Here is an 18,368-nt window from a genome sequence, read left to right as displayed (position 1 = left end):
AGCGCTTTGTCATTGCTTTGTATCCCAAAATTCACTGAGTTCGATCACCCGCCGCTGCGCTGTGTGGTCTTGAGCAAGTCACCTAGCCCTAGGTCAATTTGCTGACGCCCGAGTTATTCCAGTCTTCCCATGGAATAGAACCTAGAGAAAATTTTTACCTTGGGATGAATAAAGGAATTTTATTTATTTATTTAACAGAGAAAAGTTTGCCATTATTTCAAGACCATTTAATTTGGCATTATTCTTTGATTTGTTTGGTATGCTTTCTAAAATTAATCTGACATTCCTGAACTATTTCCGGGTTGAATAATAAATGTTGCAAAATTCCGCAATCTGCCTAAGATATTTCTCAATTGGGCCATTCCAAGATAAATAAAGTTTTTTTTTTTTAGAATCAGAAATTAAGGCTCAAGTTCTAGGATGGACAGAAACTCTGCAGGTACTGTGTGCATTTCTCAGTTGAAATTGAAGCTGAAATCGATTTGATCATTTCACATTGCACTTGGACTTGGACGGGATGCCTTCCACTTCCGAAAGCCGAAATCTTCTTGCCTTGGCCTTGTTTGTGCTAAGGGAAACGACCCAAATTAAAAAATGTCCTCAACTAACTCTAAGAAAAAATAAAATCTAGACAGTAGGTACCTTTAACTAACCATAATAGGAAAACCAAACACCATAGCACCTTTAGTAAGACTTATAGCTAACTATTAAATAAGAAGAAAAAAAATCCTCCGACCTCGAGATATTCATTATCAGTATCAGGTCCAGGTACCTACTGGTACTTTGGTAAAAAAAAAATTCAAATTGGATTGAGATCAATGAAACCTAGATATATCATTATAAAGTGCTTTTCAAAACGATTCTAATGATACCAAAATTGTGAAAATTAGATAAGCAGAAGAATAGTTATGTTGTTAGTTTAAATCTTCCCACGGCAGGGGGATTTGTTGAATTCCTTGGGAATGGGAAACGGCAGCCTGTTTTATTTAGAGACTTATTTTCTGAACCACTTTAAAATCACTTTAAAATTTATCAAAAGGTCTCCTACACAATTATTTTTTAGGACCTATATCATGTCATATACCAATTTAAAGGGAAATGGACGGGCAATAATGATATTACTTATTACTAATTGTGTATTTGTATTTTTTTTTTAAACAATAATAATTAAAGTCACAATATTTCAATATAATGTATTTATTAAATAAAAACTTTCACTCTTACCTCTAATTTTAATAACTTTGGAAACACCAATAAGTAATCCAATGCAAGTAATTTATGCAAAAATCCATTACTAACTAAAATGAACTTTGAGGTGATTACAAAATGACCACTGGTTGTCATGTTATGACTGATTTTGTATTTCCTTTTTAAAAAAAAAAATATGAGGAAACAGATTGCTCATCGTTATCAGACTAATCAATATATATTCTACCTACATCTAATAACTTCCTAAATTGTACATCCACATGTAAAACTACTGAATTTAAATATAGTGTATCCTATGTCTTCTATATCCCCGTATGTTTTCTGAGTTGCTTTCTGTCTTTTTCTTGGATTGGGTTTGTTTAGATTTGTCCCAGGCCTGGCTGGAGCCCTTGACTGGAAAGGAAGCAGTCAAATGTATAGTTATGGTTTTGGGAGATGATATTTTTTTTCCTTTTAAATCAGCTCTGTTTATGTATTTGTTAGTGACATACTGACTGTAATGAAGTGGCATTTCTGACTCTAGTCTGAATAGTCCCCTGTGGCTATTCGGACTCAAAGTCTAATGTGGGTGCGCAGTGAAACACAGTGTGGAGTAGGCAGAACTGATAGAAGAAGAGTTCAGAAGAAACTCTGTTTTACTCATGTCAAAATGACACTTGAGTCTCGTAAACCCTGCTTCCAACTGTAGGATTGTTTCCTGTCTACCACTATTAGAATATGTTAATTGTCCTGTTTTTGTTTGGACATTGCGTTGTGTTGTTAACAAAGCTTTTCCTTTAGACTGCGGTTACTTTAACTGACTTTTGTTATTTGTGATCAATGATTTTGTCTTCTCAAATAAAGTTACTATAATTGTTATTTTGATTTGCATCAATTCTATTTAATTATCAATATTTAAAAAAATATTTAAAAACAAAACAAAACTATACTGCCATGGAAGACTATTCAGACTGAGTCCAAATAACCTGTTGATTGCACATGCGCATTGGGATTGGAGTCCGAATAGCCACGGGAGACTATTCAGACTCGACTCCGAATAGCTGCAGTCATACTGTAAACATTTGAGTGTGTTCCATTTAGTGGGATCCTGTGCTGGTGTCTGGATGAGACTTTAGGTGATTTCAAGTTCCATATTTGAACCAGTTCCCTTTTGTCTTACTTTTTCTTGGATGCTTTGATTGTAAATCTAGAATATTTTGACTATTCCATTTTCTTCTTTTTACTAGCGCTGATATGACCTAAACATGTCGCTATCGCCGTAAAACCCTTAAAAACAAACAAAAACAAAAGTCAGCTCCTTTATGAAGATAAGCATTAGGAAAAGGATTAAGGATTACACAAAAATATTGATTAGCATATCTCAAGAATCTATGACGTAATTGTAAATATTTTTTGTAAAAGTATACGATATAGCGTGCTGTCGGACGAGAGGAGAATTCACTCTTATGATAATTCATACTGATTGTTTGCCCAGTAAACCATTTTTTTCCCCGAAGAATTTCAAATTAGTAAATAAAAACTTCTTTTACTTTTAGAATTAAAATTGAAAACAAATAATCAACAACTACAAAACAGAGCATATCGAAGCAGTCATATGGTTGAATTGCAACACCGAGTGTCAGAATTGGACCAACTGAATGATTTGATAGCAAACCTATTTTAATAAATAAATCGTGAAAAGAGACATAGATACACTTAGTTTTTGATTCCAGAACATTTTTAACCACATAAATTAAAAAACTAAATGGTGAAAATCCTTTTCATTTGTGAAAATTTACATTGCAAATGTTGCTGCTTTGCTTTTCGAATGTAAGTAGTCCTTCAGAGCTATCGGCCCTTGGAGTCTGAGTTTATCCCGGTTTCTGTAGTGTGAAACAGACAATAGCAAATGCTTGCTATTTCTTTAGATAGGACTCTGGTCTATCGCAAAGTACTTTCTGTCAGATCTAACACCCAGCTACCCATTCACTGATGGGTAGACAGGGGATCAGAAAAAATCTTGACTGCACCCGGGATCAATCTCAGTCCCTTTGCGTGTGCAGCAAATGCTCTACCAACTGAGCTCTTGGGACCTCCTCTTCGAATGTCAGATGCCTTAAACTCTTACCTGATCTTCCGAGTGAGCAAGACAAGGATTTTAAGAAACAGTTGAATTGGGAAAAGGACTAAAACTAAAATTGGGCTTAAGTTTATCATGCTTTTATTTCTGTCTGTGTTAAATCAGAACCTGGCCCTATGTCATAATTCTTATTAAATTTAGGTGTTTAAAATGAAGGTGAAGGTGTGCGGATTGGAACACCCTTCCCTATTAGATACCTCTCCCACTTTCCAGGTAAAAGATATAGATGTCTGTCCAGAGGAACTAGACGGAGCTCTACTGTTTTGTTGTTTGTTTATATTTCTTTTACTCAATTTCAATTGTAATTGATAAATAAAACTAACTAACCTAACTGTCATCATTCCTGCATCAAGAAGTGTATTAAAATTTCAACTTACTACAATAACAATATGATGAGTATGAATGTAGGTAATTGTCTAGTCTGATTTCAGCCCAAAGACGGGATTAGCCATTGGAAAAGTGAAGCACTAGTTTGGGTAAAAATTTGAATATAACAATTTTGCATTGTTATTCATAGTATCTGAACGGTTTTGATATAATTTTAAACAGCAGAGTCTGTGATTGACTTTGACACTAATGCAGGCACTTTCATTCAGAAGTTAAAGTTTGATTTTAAAAATTGCGCCATTTGATTCAAACTTGTAGTTTTTTTTCAAAATTAAGAGTGCAAAAAAAAAAAATAGAAATAAGCTTATCTAGATCTTTCATTTACCTATGTGTCTGTGCTGAATTTCATCAAGATTGAAGGGGATGCAGTATGCTTAATTTTGGCCATCAGTCCCTCTTTTCTCTATGATAAAGTCCTGTTTCAACTGGTAGTCAGCTTATCCAGTAGAGGAATTCCCAATCACAGATTTTGAGCGTTTTGCAATGGTAAATTTTGAATAGTAAAATCATCATAACTTTGGAACCGTTTCTCCTATCTAAAAGTAAGGTGCCATATTAAATGATTTTAAAAAGCCTATAAGTCTAAAAGTGAATTATTGATTTTTATTTTGAAAAAACGATATCAGACTACCTAGTATGAACCTAACTTTGAATATTAAAGAATAGTACAAACCTGAACGTCTGCGGTTGAGTGAGTATTTGACCTGGACTCTCTAAACTATGGTGAGAGTGAGTTAGATTTTGTTTTCTTTCTTTATCTTTTATTGCATGATAAGGCTGATGTCAAGTCTGTAATTCGAATTCAAGTAAAGAAAAGTCATGACATGACATCCTCTCTTACAGTTGCTTTTAAACTCAATTTTCCATCAAATAGTATTTTTCAAAAATTCCAATTCTTTTCTGTAAATAATTGAATATGCACATTTATAGTCTTCTATTTATAGCTTATTTTCCTCTGTTGCTGAATTAGATTCTCATTAACAGTGTAAAACAAAAACAAACCAAAAAATCCCCTCCCTCAAGAAATAGATTAAGAAATGGATTTTGAAGAATAAACCAGGAATAAATGTAATAAACAGGATGTACAGAAATAATTTAAATGCTCTGCAAAAAATGTGATTATAATTTTTATCGAGTTAGTATTATCCTTTCTAGTAAAGACTTCACTGACCAAAAAGAAATGGGCATGAATTGAAGTGATACAAGACCTGTCATTTGCTGAAGAAGAAAAGGATAATTTTAATATATATTAGCGAACAAAACTATACTGTAGACTAAATTTTGGACCCAATGGACACAAGAAAAAGTTGGAAGAAGTTGTTTTTTTTCTGAAATCATAGAATATTTCATAGACAACCAAACTAAAACTGACTTAATAATTTTTATTATTATATTTCTTCAGAGAAACCATACCCACCCCCGAATCCTGAAGGTGTTGGATATGGCCAGCCGTACCCCCAAAACCCACCAGGCTACATGCCAGTACCCCAGGGACCACCAGGACCCCCAGGGATGCCACAACAGGCTGGGTATCCACCACCGGGACCTCCACCACCGGGTGTTCAATACAACCAACAGTACCCTACCACTGTCGTTGTGAGTACAATTTGTTTTATTTATTATTGACCCTGTCTGGTTTTGGGCTCTGAGATTAGCGAAGATCTTAAATTGTATGTTGAACTTTGATTAATTTTAATGGCTTTGTGACTATAATTATTTACTTAGTCCTTTCACTTCTCCAGGAGTATAGGCCATTAATGATGCTCCTCCATCGGACACGATTTAGGGCTGCCTTCCATATTGTCCCCTTCTCCTTCATTTCAGCCTCTGTTTTGCTGTTATTTGGCCTTCTCCTGCTCTTTCATTTCCCCTGAGGAGTTGGTTGGAGTGCCTGGTGTGTGAGGTTGATTTCTGACTTCCTTTGGGTGTCCCCAATCCAGCCCCACTTCCTCTGTCAGATCTGCATCTTGACTGGCATGTGTCCTGCACATTGCCACAGCTTCTACTGATTCTAACAAACTACTCATGCAGTGGAAGGGCCCTTTTGAAATCTTTCGGTAACAGGCCCCAACGATTATCGAGTTAAAATGGGCGCAAATTAAAAAACTTTACATATCAACCTACACAAACATTACGTAGATCGAGAGCTCGAAGAATTCGGTAACATGGAGAAAAATCGATTGACGAAGGATAAATCGGAAAGTTATGTGGATCTGTCATTACCGAAGAAGACCCGTATCATATTGACTTGGCGGATGCCTTCATCGCAAACATGTTTATTTATGATGAGTTTCAAAACGTTATGGATAATGTGCATCGACAATCAGTGTCCTGCAATAACGAGATTGATCAGCACTTGTTATCATCGCCTCAAAACGTAGCGTTGGCGGTGGTGCAGGATTCCGAAACTGACGACCTTATAACCACCACATCGGAAAATCTTACTAAACTTGGAACATGGGATCAGCATGAAACTACAGAAGATGTGCAGAGTGCAGTTCGGAGTTCAGCTTTCTCTGAACAAAAACACCAACTATCGTTTCAAATCACCAATGTGTTTTCAGTGACGTGCCCGGAAGTTGTAACCTGTCCGAGCACAAAATCACCCTTATTTCTGATACGCCTGTTCGCCTCCGTCCATATGCAGTACCGTTTGCTCTATGTGAATCTTTATGAGAGGAATTGCAGCTGATGGAATGACAGGGTATAATAAGAAAGAGCGAATCACTTTATGCCTCACCAGTCGTTTTCGTAAAGAAGAAGGACGGGTTGAATCGTGTTTGTGTCGATTACATGAAGCTCAACGCAATCACCGGGTTCGATCCACATCCAGCACCATCACCAAACGAAATTTTCCAAACACTTTTGATGGACAAATACTTAAGCCGGTTTGACTTCAGTAAAAGTTTCTTGCAAATTAGTGTTCGTGATTGTGACGTGCACAAGATAGCGTTTGTGTCCATGGGTCAGCATTACGAATTCCTGCGTACGTCATTTGTAATGATGTATTCCGGTGCCACTTTGAATCGTGCTGTAAAGAAGCTGATGTGACGGAATGAAAAACGTGATGGCCTACATTGACGACATTCTCGTGCTCACTGAAACGTTCGATGACCATGTGAGGACTATCGACAAATTATTGAACTATATGGAGAAAGCGAATCTGACTGCAGGATCCTCGAAATGTCTGGGAACAACCGAGTTAGACTTCATGGGTCATAGTTTAAACAAAGGTACAATAGGTTTGCGTGAAGACAATATTGATAAAATAAAAAGTGCTCCTAGACCAACAACAAAAAGAGAAGTTAAATTTTTCTTGTGACTCATTGGTTATTACCATGAGTTCGTACCCAATTTCACAGCGGTATCTGCACCTCTATGAGACCTCTTACAAAGAGGACATCCGACTAAGGTGGAATGGGGAGAGGTTCATGAAAGAGCTTATACTTAAGCAGCATTTGGTCTCTAGACCGATCTTGTATTTACCAAATTTTAATAACGAAATAGTATTGAGCACCGACACCTCAGATAGGGCTCTGGGCAGCATGTTGTTAGGCCAGCTGGTAAATGATAAATTACATCCCATAGCATTTGCCAGCAGAAAACTTTTGCCCCGTGAACAGAAGTATTCTGTCACAGAGAAAGAGTATCTAGCCATCGTTTGGGCAATTAAGAAATTTTACTTATATTTATATGGGAAGGAATTTACATTGAGAACAGACCATCAAGCGCTGACATTTATGAACTGGGCAAAATTTGAAAATGCCAGAGTGATGAAGTGGTGCCTATCTTTACAAAAATACAAATTCAAAATTGATTATGTAAAGGGCCATGACAATGTTGACGCTGACTTTTTAAGTTGTGTATTTGAGAATTGAATTTATTATTGCAATTGTTAAGAATAGTTTAAAGAAATGATTTGATTCTATTTATAATTAATATACTATTGATACATTATTATTGCATTTCAATGCATGTTAAATTTATGGCATTGTTTAAGCAATCCCTTAGTTGGGGAGTAATGTAACATGTATTGTAATATATTGGAGTTGTTCGACTGTGTGTATTTATGTTAAGTTCTTTCTAGAGTTACGCATTTTGTGTTGTGCATGTGAATGTTGACTGCGCGAATGTATAAGCACTTTTTGTTCCTTATGAACATTGTAAGACGATTGTTTTGTACTAGGTTAGTTACTGAAAGAACTCCGTCCTAGCAGGTCTTATTATATATTTGTTTTAAATTTACCATATAATTGATAATAAATAAATTGAATTAACGAAGTCTGAGCTGAGTTGTTCCAAGGACATAGATTTATTTCCTTGTATCTACGTTTTAAAGTTAAAGTTGGCATGTGTGTAGTATAGTTATAGTAATGATTGTTCTTTGTGTTTTTCATCAGGTTCAGCAGCCACAAGTTGTGGTAGGACCACCACCTGGCCCTGAGCCACCAAGTCAGATGGGTTGTGCTGTCTTCGTTTGCCTCTGCTGTTTTTGTCCTACTGGTTTAATTGCTATTTTCAAGGCCAGAGAGGTTTGTATAAATGAATCGTTGTCATGGTGGTCCCTGGTCATGTTCAATATGTCATAGATGAACTTGTTCGATCTGTTCATGCTTCTCAATCAACACTGAACTTGTAGAATTAGATTTAGATTGATGTCTGTAAGGCACTATGATAATTTGTTTTCAACAATTTTTCACCTGTGTATAGAGTGCAACCTCTCTATTATGACAATCATTATAGTGACATTCCCTCAATAGCAACATCACGATCGATGGTCAACACTATAAGATGGCATGTGTCTACCGACCACCAAGCAAGAGCGTTACCAACTTTCAGACCTCAAACTTTTGATTATTGGCAATTTTAATATCTATATCGATAATAAAATCGATTCATCCGTGAAACAGTTTATTGAAAACTTTAAATTGCTAAACCTGAAACAACTTATCAATGAATTGACACATGAGAAGGGACACATTCTAAATTTTTTTTATCTGCAGTATGGATTATGACTCCATTTTGTCTGTAGCTGTAGATTATGATGGTCCAGCAGACCACAGAATAATAATGTGCAAATCTAAATACTCAAAACTAAAATGAATTTAAAAAACATTAGACACTTGTACAACCAAAAACATTGACATAGAACAATTGAGACAGGAATTACTTACATCTGACATCACAAAGTTACCAAAGGAAATGGTGTGAACATTAAGACAGTGAAATAGTCTCTCATCTCCAATGAAAGAAAAATTCTGTAGTCTGTTGAATCTTCAAAATACAGACTTAAAAGGAAGAAGAATGAAAAACTAACAATTTTTGAAGAAACTTTGTTCTTTATTTTGGATAAATTTTCACCCCTGGAATCTAAAACTATCACCATCAGGCCTAACACCGACTGGTTCAACGAAGACATTAGAAAAGCGAAATACCAGCGCAGCTGAGCAGAGAAAAAAATGCAGATCTTCTGGATTAGATGAAGTCAGGCAAATCTACAAAGCTACCAAACGATTGACAAACTAATTTTGGAATGTAAACAAAGCCACATAAGAAATTCCATAACAAACACACACAAAGATTCGAAAGGAATGTTCAAATTAATCAATGGTATGATAAGGACTGAGCAATCAGTATCTAAATTACCTATGTCTCAAACTGTCCACAACTGGCTGAAACATTTTCAACTTTCTTTTGTAGACAAAAGTTGCAAAGATTTTGTCATTACCTCCATAGTCAATGCAAAGCACAATCATTTCACAAGATAATCAAAAAAAAATAAATCACTATCATAGTTGGAGCCTGCTTCCGAAAATAAAATAATTCAAGTATTATTATCTGTTGCTCCAAATAAAATGTATTCTTTCGATAATTTTCCGACTTGGCTGATTAAAAAGTTAAGAGAACTACTCGCACCGTTGATCATGTCAATTGTCAATGCAAGTCTAAAAATGGCGATTTTCCAGACATTAAAACATGCCATAGTACAGCCTGTGGTAAAGAAATTGTCACTGGATCCCAATAACATAAGAAATTTCCGACCAATTTGCAAACTACATTTCATTTCCAAACTCATCGAAAAAGATTGAACAACTTTTTGACACACATAATATACTGCCAGTTTTCCAATCGGCATACCATACTGGACATAGCACAGAAAGCGCTCTGTTACTTGTCCCCTGTGACATAATTAATTCCATGAACTAGGGTAAATATGTGTTGGTCTTCCGGACCTCATTGCAGCCTTTGACACAGTCGATCAAAACAAATTAATTAGTGATTACAGAAACATTTTAGAATCAATGGAGCTCCTTTGAAATGGATTTCGGCCTACCTTAAAAATAGACCACAGTCTGTTCGAATTGACTTGCCTATTGGACAAATTATATCACATCCCCATCAACTTCATTGCAGTATCCCTCAGGGCTTTGTTTTGGGACCATTCCTGTTTTCTCTTTCTACTACACCACTGACGTACATCATCGAGTCATTCGGTATTAACTACCATCTATATGCTGATGACACACAACTATATTCCGTTTTTCATCCAGGACAAGAGCAGACAGTGAAATTAAATATTGAAAATTTTGCATAGTAATTAAGACTTGGATGTTAAAAAATAAACTAAAATTAAATGATTCTAAAACAACACTTTTATTGATTGGCATGAATAAATAAAGGGATAAAAATAAATTTTGATAGTATTGACACAGGTGTTTCAAATTTGAATATAGAGCTAACTGCAACTATGAGAAATCTTGGCTCATTCTTTGATTCCAATGCTTCAATGCAGAATCACATAACAAAAACCTGCCTATCTTGATTTTATCACCTAAGAAATATTGGTAAAATTCAACATCTTCCTGATGAGAGCACTACACAAATTATTGCTCATGCTTTGTTAACCAGCAGGTATGACTTCTATAATTCATTGCTTTTAGCTGTGCCGGCCAAAATGACACCGACGTTTGCAAACTATTCTAAACATAGTCACAAAACTGATTTAAAAATCTACTGACCCTACAATAGAAATTCTATATAATCTCCATTGGTTGCCAGTTAGAGAAAAGATTGTTTTTAAAACTTGTAGTAATGTTCATAAATGCTTAAATAATCAAGCTCCAGTGTACCTCTTGAATTTATGTCAAAATTATAATCCAACACGGCCACTAAGGTCGGCTGAAGACTCTTTTATCCCTTAGTAATAAGTCTTTTTCTATGAGTGGAATGTGCTCTCCCCAGATGTAAAACTAGGGTAGAATCGGGTATTTTCGCCGTTTTTTCACTGTCTCACTTCTGGCCTGCCGTGAGAGGTTAATTTGCCAATTCGGCAACCCAAACACTGACAATAAGTTAACCTGGCCAATTAATTATATTTTCATGAAGTGTTAATGTAGATTTATATTGTATTTTATTCACAAAAGTCCTTTTAAAACTGTCACTGTTGTCGGGTAAATTCACAGCGCGTCAGGGAACTTCGCTGCCACCGGCGGGTATCTTTGCCGCAAGATTTTGTACTTAGTTTTTCTCCCTACTAGACAATATGAGGAACAATTTCCATTTCTTAAACTTTTCTTGTCTTCAAATCACTCTACATTATCCGATACTGCCAATTAACACATATTTATTGGCACTCGAATCGAGTGTGATGATGTATGTAAAGTGCCTTCCTGGGGACACATTACAATGCCAGTCACAAGATCATAGCCTGCTCCCCATCCATACCCGAGTCGACTGGATTCTGGTTATTATAACCACTTACATATTTATTATTTACTTTCCTTAACTTTGTTAGATTTCAGTGCTTATGCACAGCGTCTATTGCACATACACAAAATCGTCTTTGGAATAATTATTGTGCGGCGAATTTACCAGAAAGTGTCAGTGAATTTACCTGAAAGTGTCGGTGAATTTACCCAAAAGTATATACTTTTGAAATAATGTATTCAAATTTTTAGAAATATTTTTCTGATGATTATGAAAATAAAATGGATATGGATGGCCACAAAGTGAATACCACATTGATTTTGTGACCAGGGCCTTCACATTAAACTGCGCAAACTAGTGACGTTAGTGTAGGGTTGCAGTTACAGTAAAAAAGTCAAGGATGTCACAACATCTTGATTACTACATGCCTTTTTGATGTGCTATAACTCTTAAAGATTTCTCATTTGTTTCCTTCAAACTGAAGCAATACGTACATTCACATCTTGTCTTTTGAATATGGACTATTCCAACGTGAGGGGTGTAAGGATAAATGTTTACCAGGCATTATTTCTTGGGGGTGGAGGGTTGCGGCGAACTTAGCCGATTCTACCCTAATTAGGGATAGTCAGTTTTTCAAAGACCACCTTAAGACAAAGTTTTTTCCAGAGCATATGAATAGTTTTGAAAACAGAATACGGTTTAAATATAAATTTAATTTTAAGTTTATTTTATTCCAGTTTTGATTTTAACTGAACTTTTAAAAAAATAAAAATGATTAAAAATTTTTTTTTGGGGATTAATCGATCAAATGTCTTTCGTTAGAATATGTTATTAACGTTAGTGAGTAATATTGGTGTATGTGTGTCTATGTTCGTGTATGAGAGTAAATGTATCTGTGAGTTTGTGTGCATGTGTGTGTGTTTGTTTCTGAATATGTGTTCTCAAAATTGTCAATGAATGAATGTTTGAATGACAATTAATATTGTAAAGTGCCGTTGAGTACTTATGTGGAAGTTGAGCGCTTTATAAATAACTTATTATTATTATTATTATTATTATTATTATTATTATTATTATTATTATTATTATTATTATTATTATAACAACATTTTTTTCCCGTCCTGGCGATGTTGTTATAGAGAGGTTGTACTGTTGTAAGAAAATGTGAGCACTGAGCCTTTTCCAAGGATCGACTCAACTTTGCTCTACCCAATGTGGGCCTCAAACCTTTGATCGATAGAATGCACCCAAAAAAAAAATGACAAAAACTTTTTGTGTTTTTTTTAATATTCCTGTCGGAGGTGGACATATTTTGTTTTTCTTGAGAATTGAGATTTTTTTTCTCTTCACTCATATTCCTCGTTTGCGGCCTTATGTGGCAACTGGCAAAAGTGGATAGGTGGTAGGATAGTTCAGTTTCGTAGAGCTTATAACTATAACTCACAATCCACAGGGTTGGTTTCAAATCTAAAATCATTTTAAAAATTGTCTCATTCTGAAGCATTATCAACCGAAGCATTTCATTGTGGAATGTTGTTAATCCATGAAATGAATATCTGATGTCTATCTTCCCACCCGTCACTGATTTCATAGATGAATTTGTCATGTAATTGTTCATCTACTCATTACTTCCTACCGTTTTATATCTCAATAAAATCATTTTATGGCAAAATAATTTATTTTTTTTCCTTTTTACAACAGGCAAGGAATTCTTGGATGAATGGCGACGCACTTGGTGCTCAAAGTGCTGCTGATACGGCCAGGAAGTTGATCATTATTAGTTTCATTATCGGCATCATATTCATGGTTATAAGCATCATCATTAAAGTTATACAGATTAGATGAAGCAGCTGATGGTGATGATGTCACTAATTACTGATTTGCTTGCAGCACAAAGAAGATCAGAAAAAGTGCGTTACCTTGATACTTGCAGCATAACCTTGATGAGGAATGGCCAAATTGCAAATTCAGTAATCTTTGTCTCTTTTCATTTTTTAGTATTATATGGGCAGTTCTTAGGACAAATGGGAACTCATTTGTCCTTAGAATAGCCCATATATTATATCAGGTATGCTAACTGTCCCAATAATTTAACCTGATAATGTTCAGAACTATTGTACTCTACATGAAATTAGTTTGTATAATACTACTAATCAAACAATTTTATTTTTTTACTCTCTTGATAATAATCTTTCTTTGGTTTAAGATATTCATTTATTTATAAGATTTTTTATGTTCTTATTTTATGGGTGGCACCAAGGCCAATAAGGATATCTCATAACATTATAAAATTTTGAAGAAATGAAGTCTGAAGGCCATTTTTTAAAGATTCGAAACAATGTTTCATGTTTAAAGATTATCATGATATTAATTTGTGTGCTATTTTCATAAGGAAAAGTATAAACCTGTAAGTTTAAGATGAGAGATTTTTTTTCCTATTTCAGGCATGTAAATCTTACGACAATTGTACAGTACAATTTTGCTCTATATATTCTGTTAAGCACTGACATTTAAAAAAAATAAGATTCGTAACGTAAAAAAACAGAACCAAAAAAAAAAAAAAAGAACATCAAAGAGTTTTATTTCGTGCCTCGAAAAATAAGTTTTTATTCCGTTTTGAACGCCGACTTAAAAAAGAAAAAAGAAACTTTTTATTTGTTGCGTCAAAGACAAAACAAACTAGACAGCTAGGTATATTAATATTCCACCTACACGCTCCACTAGACGTGGATGTATTCACTGCCTACTGTGCCCCAGATGAGACAGAGGTCGGTGACCGCGAACACATGCGTAGTCAGTATAATCAATTAACATGCACAGCATGTGTCAGATCAGGCCATTTCTCTCTATTTTGCTACCACCACACACGCATTTCTCTGGTTGAGAAATTTCCTCCCTACAGCTTTTTGGTTCCATTTGAAACACAACTGGAAAAAAATAATGTGAAATAAATCTTATTTTTCTTCTTCTACTTCTTCTTCTTCTTCTTCTTCTTTTTCTTCTTCTTCTTCTTCTTTTTCTTCTTCTTCTTCTTCTTCTTCTTCTTCTTCTTCTTCTTCTTCTTCTTCTTCTTCTTCTTCTTCTTCTTCTTCTTCTTCTTCTTCTTCTTCTTATTCCAATTAATAAAAGAATCAGCTTAAAAATTTAACATAAACAGGAGCAAAGATAAAACAGCGTCTCGTGTCAAGCACTAGATACACATACTTGAAAAAGGGAGGAATTATTCTCTTCTTTCATTTTACAACTAACTCAGACACAGGACTAGAAATATGTGTACTCTCTCAAATAATTGGGATCTTTTTTTTTTTGTAATATAAACTATGGCCCTGCTTATTGTATTATAAGTGAGTTTGGGAAAGTGACATGATTTGACAAGTCAATTGACGCGTTGTGTTTATTATTTAATCCATATTTTTGTCCTGTTGATCTATTTTCGCGTGTTCAAAAAGTTTCGACAATTTTTTCACCAACCCATTACAGGCCTGCTATTTGTTTATGTTCAAAATAAATGTAATGGTGTCCTACCATGATAGCTCATTTATTCTTCAAGGTATTCTACTGTATTTCCTGTCACTGATTATCTCTAAAAAATGTGTATATTTTTACAACGCATTTTCTAATATTCCTTCTTATCATCTCTACAGCTTGATTAACAATGCTTTATGTCGAACTCATTATTAATGTTTTATGTTTTAAGACTACTATATTTGTAGACCAGCCAATTGATGATTCTCCTTTTACTAAGCATTAACCAATCAGAATATTTCCTGCCATTTAATTTGTTCCGTCATCCTGACTATTTATTTCCAGTCAGCGAAAAGGCCTGAGTTACCCTCAGTACAAGCCAAATAGGTCAGGCCCAGTAAGTGAGTATTTCTCACAATATTTTGACACACTGATAAAGAAATTTCATTAGAGGACATTTTGCATTATTTTTTTCAATCATCTGTGTTAAAATTGTAATGCTTAGGATTTTTGGGTTGTTTGCTTCGGTAATAGGCAAGCACTTAAGGTGGCTATGGGTCTTTGGTTCACGGCCATTGGTTGATTTCAGGGGCAAAATATACTTTATTTTAAATTTTCGAGTCAAAAATGAAACCACTGAAATGTTTATTTGATTAGTTTTAATAGAATATAATATGATAGCTGACATAATTTTCAAAAGTGCATGCACTGTATGTTGATTGAATAAATTAGACTCACACCCCAATAATAGTAAAACAGAGGCATAGCAACAAGAGGTCAAGGAGGAACCATCAATTATATTGAAAATTTCATCAGTGTTTGCTATCATAATAAATTGTCCATTATGTGTTGGCTCATGCTAGTCAACCTTCGTCATTAGGAATCTACTTCTGTAGCAAGTTTTTTTGTCTTTAATCTCTTTCATGTGTTATTGTGAATCCTTTATTATTATTACACGTTGTTATTAATCTTTTTTTTCTCTCCCTTTTCAATGTCACGGAAAAAAATACATTTATGTGATGCGAATGCTCATGGTTTGAGATTAGCCTCTTTATGGCCTATTTTCATAAAGCTTCTAATATTTTCCCACTAATCTATTTCTTTTTTTTTTTATTATTACCTTATCTTATGGTGCTTTTGATTCTAACAATTCCCCCCATGAGACCTGATACCCTTTTTCTTACTTTTTTTTCTGGTGTTTTTACTACAGATCTGGATTTTTTTTGTAATATATAAATATATATCCCGTCATGTGTTTTTACAGGTGCTGAAATAACTTTAAATTGTTGCAAGCGCCATAAAACCTATAAAAACAAAGATACAAATTGAGTTAATTCTAACAATGTCATTTATTTCTCTGAAAGGTTTTTAAATTCATGAGGCTATAAATGATTTGCTCAATTCAGTATTCTCAAGGATTTGTTTTTGATATGAATTTTGAATTAAAATTTTGCGTTCAGTAAGATAGTTACAAGTTTGATAGAATTATGAGGGAAAATAGAGCTGATTTGCTCAATGTGCATTTACTTTGATTTTGCTATTGATATTCGATCAACTTTTTAAATAAAAGTTACATTTGTGGAAGTTTATACAGATTATATCCTATATGTTAAGTTTTGTTATATTCCTAATGCTGATTTGACTTTTTTTTAAAACTTAATATGATATTAATAATATTATTATTATACAACACCTTTTGCATATCCATTTTGCAATAATATAGTCCAAATTCTGTAAACATTTCAAACTGTTGGGTTCAACAACAACATTTAAACAAATCTCCAACTTAAACTGATACCCTTTTTCTTACTTATTCATTTATATTTTGTGTGTGTGTGCTTTTACCGCAGATCGGGAATTTTTTTATATCCCATCATGCGTTTTATATATACTATATATACAAACCTAAGAAGAGGAGAATTAAGAATGTTAACAAGAAAACAATAAGTAAATCACAAATGTGTGATATATAAATGTGATATTGTTATATTGAATTTAATCTAGACATATTATGTAGAGGAAAATATGGGGTAGTTCATATACTTTTCTTTTTCATGTTGAGTGTATTTTTCACATTTATGATTAATTTTGAAAAAATTTAGTCGCTTTACATACATCATCATATATGAATTTTATACACGTTGGTTGGGTTTTTTTTTGGTTTTTTTAAAATCCAGTTCTATGTGGTTTCATTAGAGAGAGTGATAGATTTATAATTGCTTTTGGTATATGAATAATTGGATTTCCTGAGCCATTGTATAGTTACAGATCTGGATTTTCTATGATTTTCTCATTATTTTCTGCCACTGTCATGACACACAAGAGCCCCAGGAGCCATTGTTATAAAAATTCTGAAACTTAAAAACTGTAATTTGTCAGTAAAATACGCTCATGATTGGTTGGAAAGTTTAGATTCTGTATGGTAATGTCGTTTTCAGTATAATTATGTCCAATTTACTTACAAGAGGTCTGAATGAAATTCCTCATGTTAAAAATCACTTTTGTCATTTGGAAACTGTCCAATCACTGATTAATTAATTTTTTTTTTTTTACTTAACTGTTAAGAAGACTTTATCAGAAATAGCTCTGCCAATCATCTAGATTGCTAGGTCAATGACTGTGCTACAATTTAGTACTATAAAACAGAAGCATGCCTTACTCAGTGTGATATAAATTATCTCATTTTATAGGAAATGGCAAATACCATGCATTTTGATAACTTTTCGTTTGGCATGGTGTTTCTAAAAAAAAAAAAACCCAAAAAAGGATTATCCTTTTAATTTTATAAAATAAGCCATTAATTTTCATCAGAATCTTCTCTTATTTAAAGATGATCATGGCTAAACAAGGTCCTCCAAAGTTAAAATTTGAAATCATTGTTTCTTGGTTCGAGTAATTTGATTCGTTTCTTGAGCCAAAATATATAATTTAAAATAAAGGATTTTGTTCATTGTGTTCAAATGCACATTGAATTATTCATTCATATACAACCAATGACTTGCCATGCCTATGACTTTCCACATTGTTTGCCTGTAGAGGAAATAGTTATGAATATAAATTATGGTACTTTTAATTATTCACATCAAATGTGGACTTGCTTTATTTTAGAATGTAGTCACGGCCATCCATATATTGATGATCGTTATCGCAGAACTCGGAGAATTTGGGTTCTACTGCCCCACTCTTGACAAAGCTTTAATTTGGCCAGATGACTTTTTTTCTAGCTATAGCAATGAATTAAGATGACCCATAACTTTTTGTTGTCTCATTGAATCAACTTGCAATAATCGTATGCCTCATCGTCTTTCTTTTTTTTTTCTTCTCTGCATGCTTTTTTAGATCACAGTTTGTTCCATATAATATTTAATCACATGAAGCTTGTGTTTTGTTACATTAATTCATTTATCACATGAGGCTTGTTTTACCTTTGTGCCATTATTAGTCGCATTATCATTTACATTTGCTACAATTGTGTACAGCA

General features: G+C 34.0%; 1 protein-coding gene across 1 annotated transcript; it reads left to right on the top strand.

The window, feature by feature from the left end:
• The first annotated feature begins 279 nt into the window (after positions 1 to 279).
• On the top strand, positions 280 to 17,652 carry LOC144977247 (uncharacterized). Its single transcript, XM_078922271.1, has 4 exons — positions 280 to 439; positions 5,118 to 5,311; positions 8,116 to 8,247; positions 13,124 to 17,652. The coding sequence occupies exons 1-4, from the start codon at positions 421 to 423 to the stop codon at positions 13,265 to 13,267; spliced, it is 489 nt and encodes a 162-aa protein (XP_078778397.1). The 5' UTR covers positions 280 to 420; the 3' UTR covers positions 13,268 to 17,652.
• Positions 17,653 to 18,368: the final 716 nt, after the last annotated feature.

Source organism: Berghia stephanieae, chromosome 7 (genome assembly GCF_034508935.2).
Source record: "Berghia stephanieae isolate SIO BIC M18660-M18661 chromosome 7, UCSD_Bste_1.3, whole genome shotgun sequence".
In the NCBI taxonomy this organism is placed as follows: domain Eukaryota; kingdom Metazoa; phylum Mollusca; class Gastropoda; order Nudibranchia; family Aeolidiidae; genus Berghia; species Berghia stephanieae.
The sequence above is the reverse complement of the archived record's forward strand: the minus strand, read 5'-3'. Positions and strand labels throughout refer to the sequence as shown.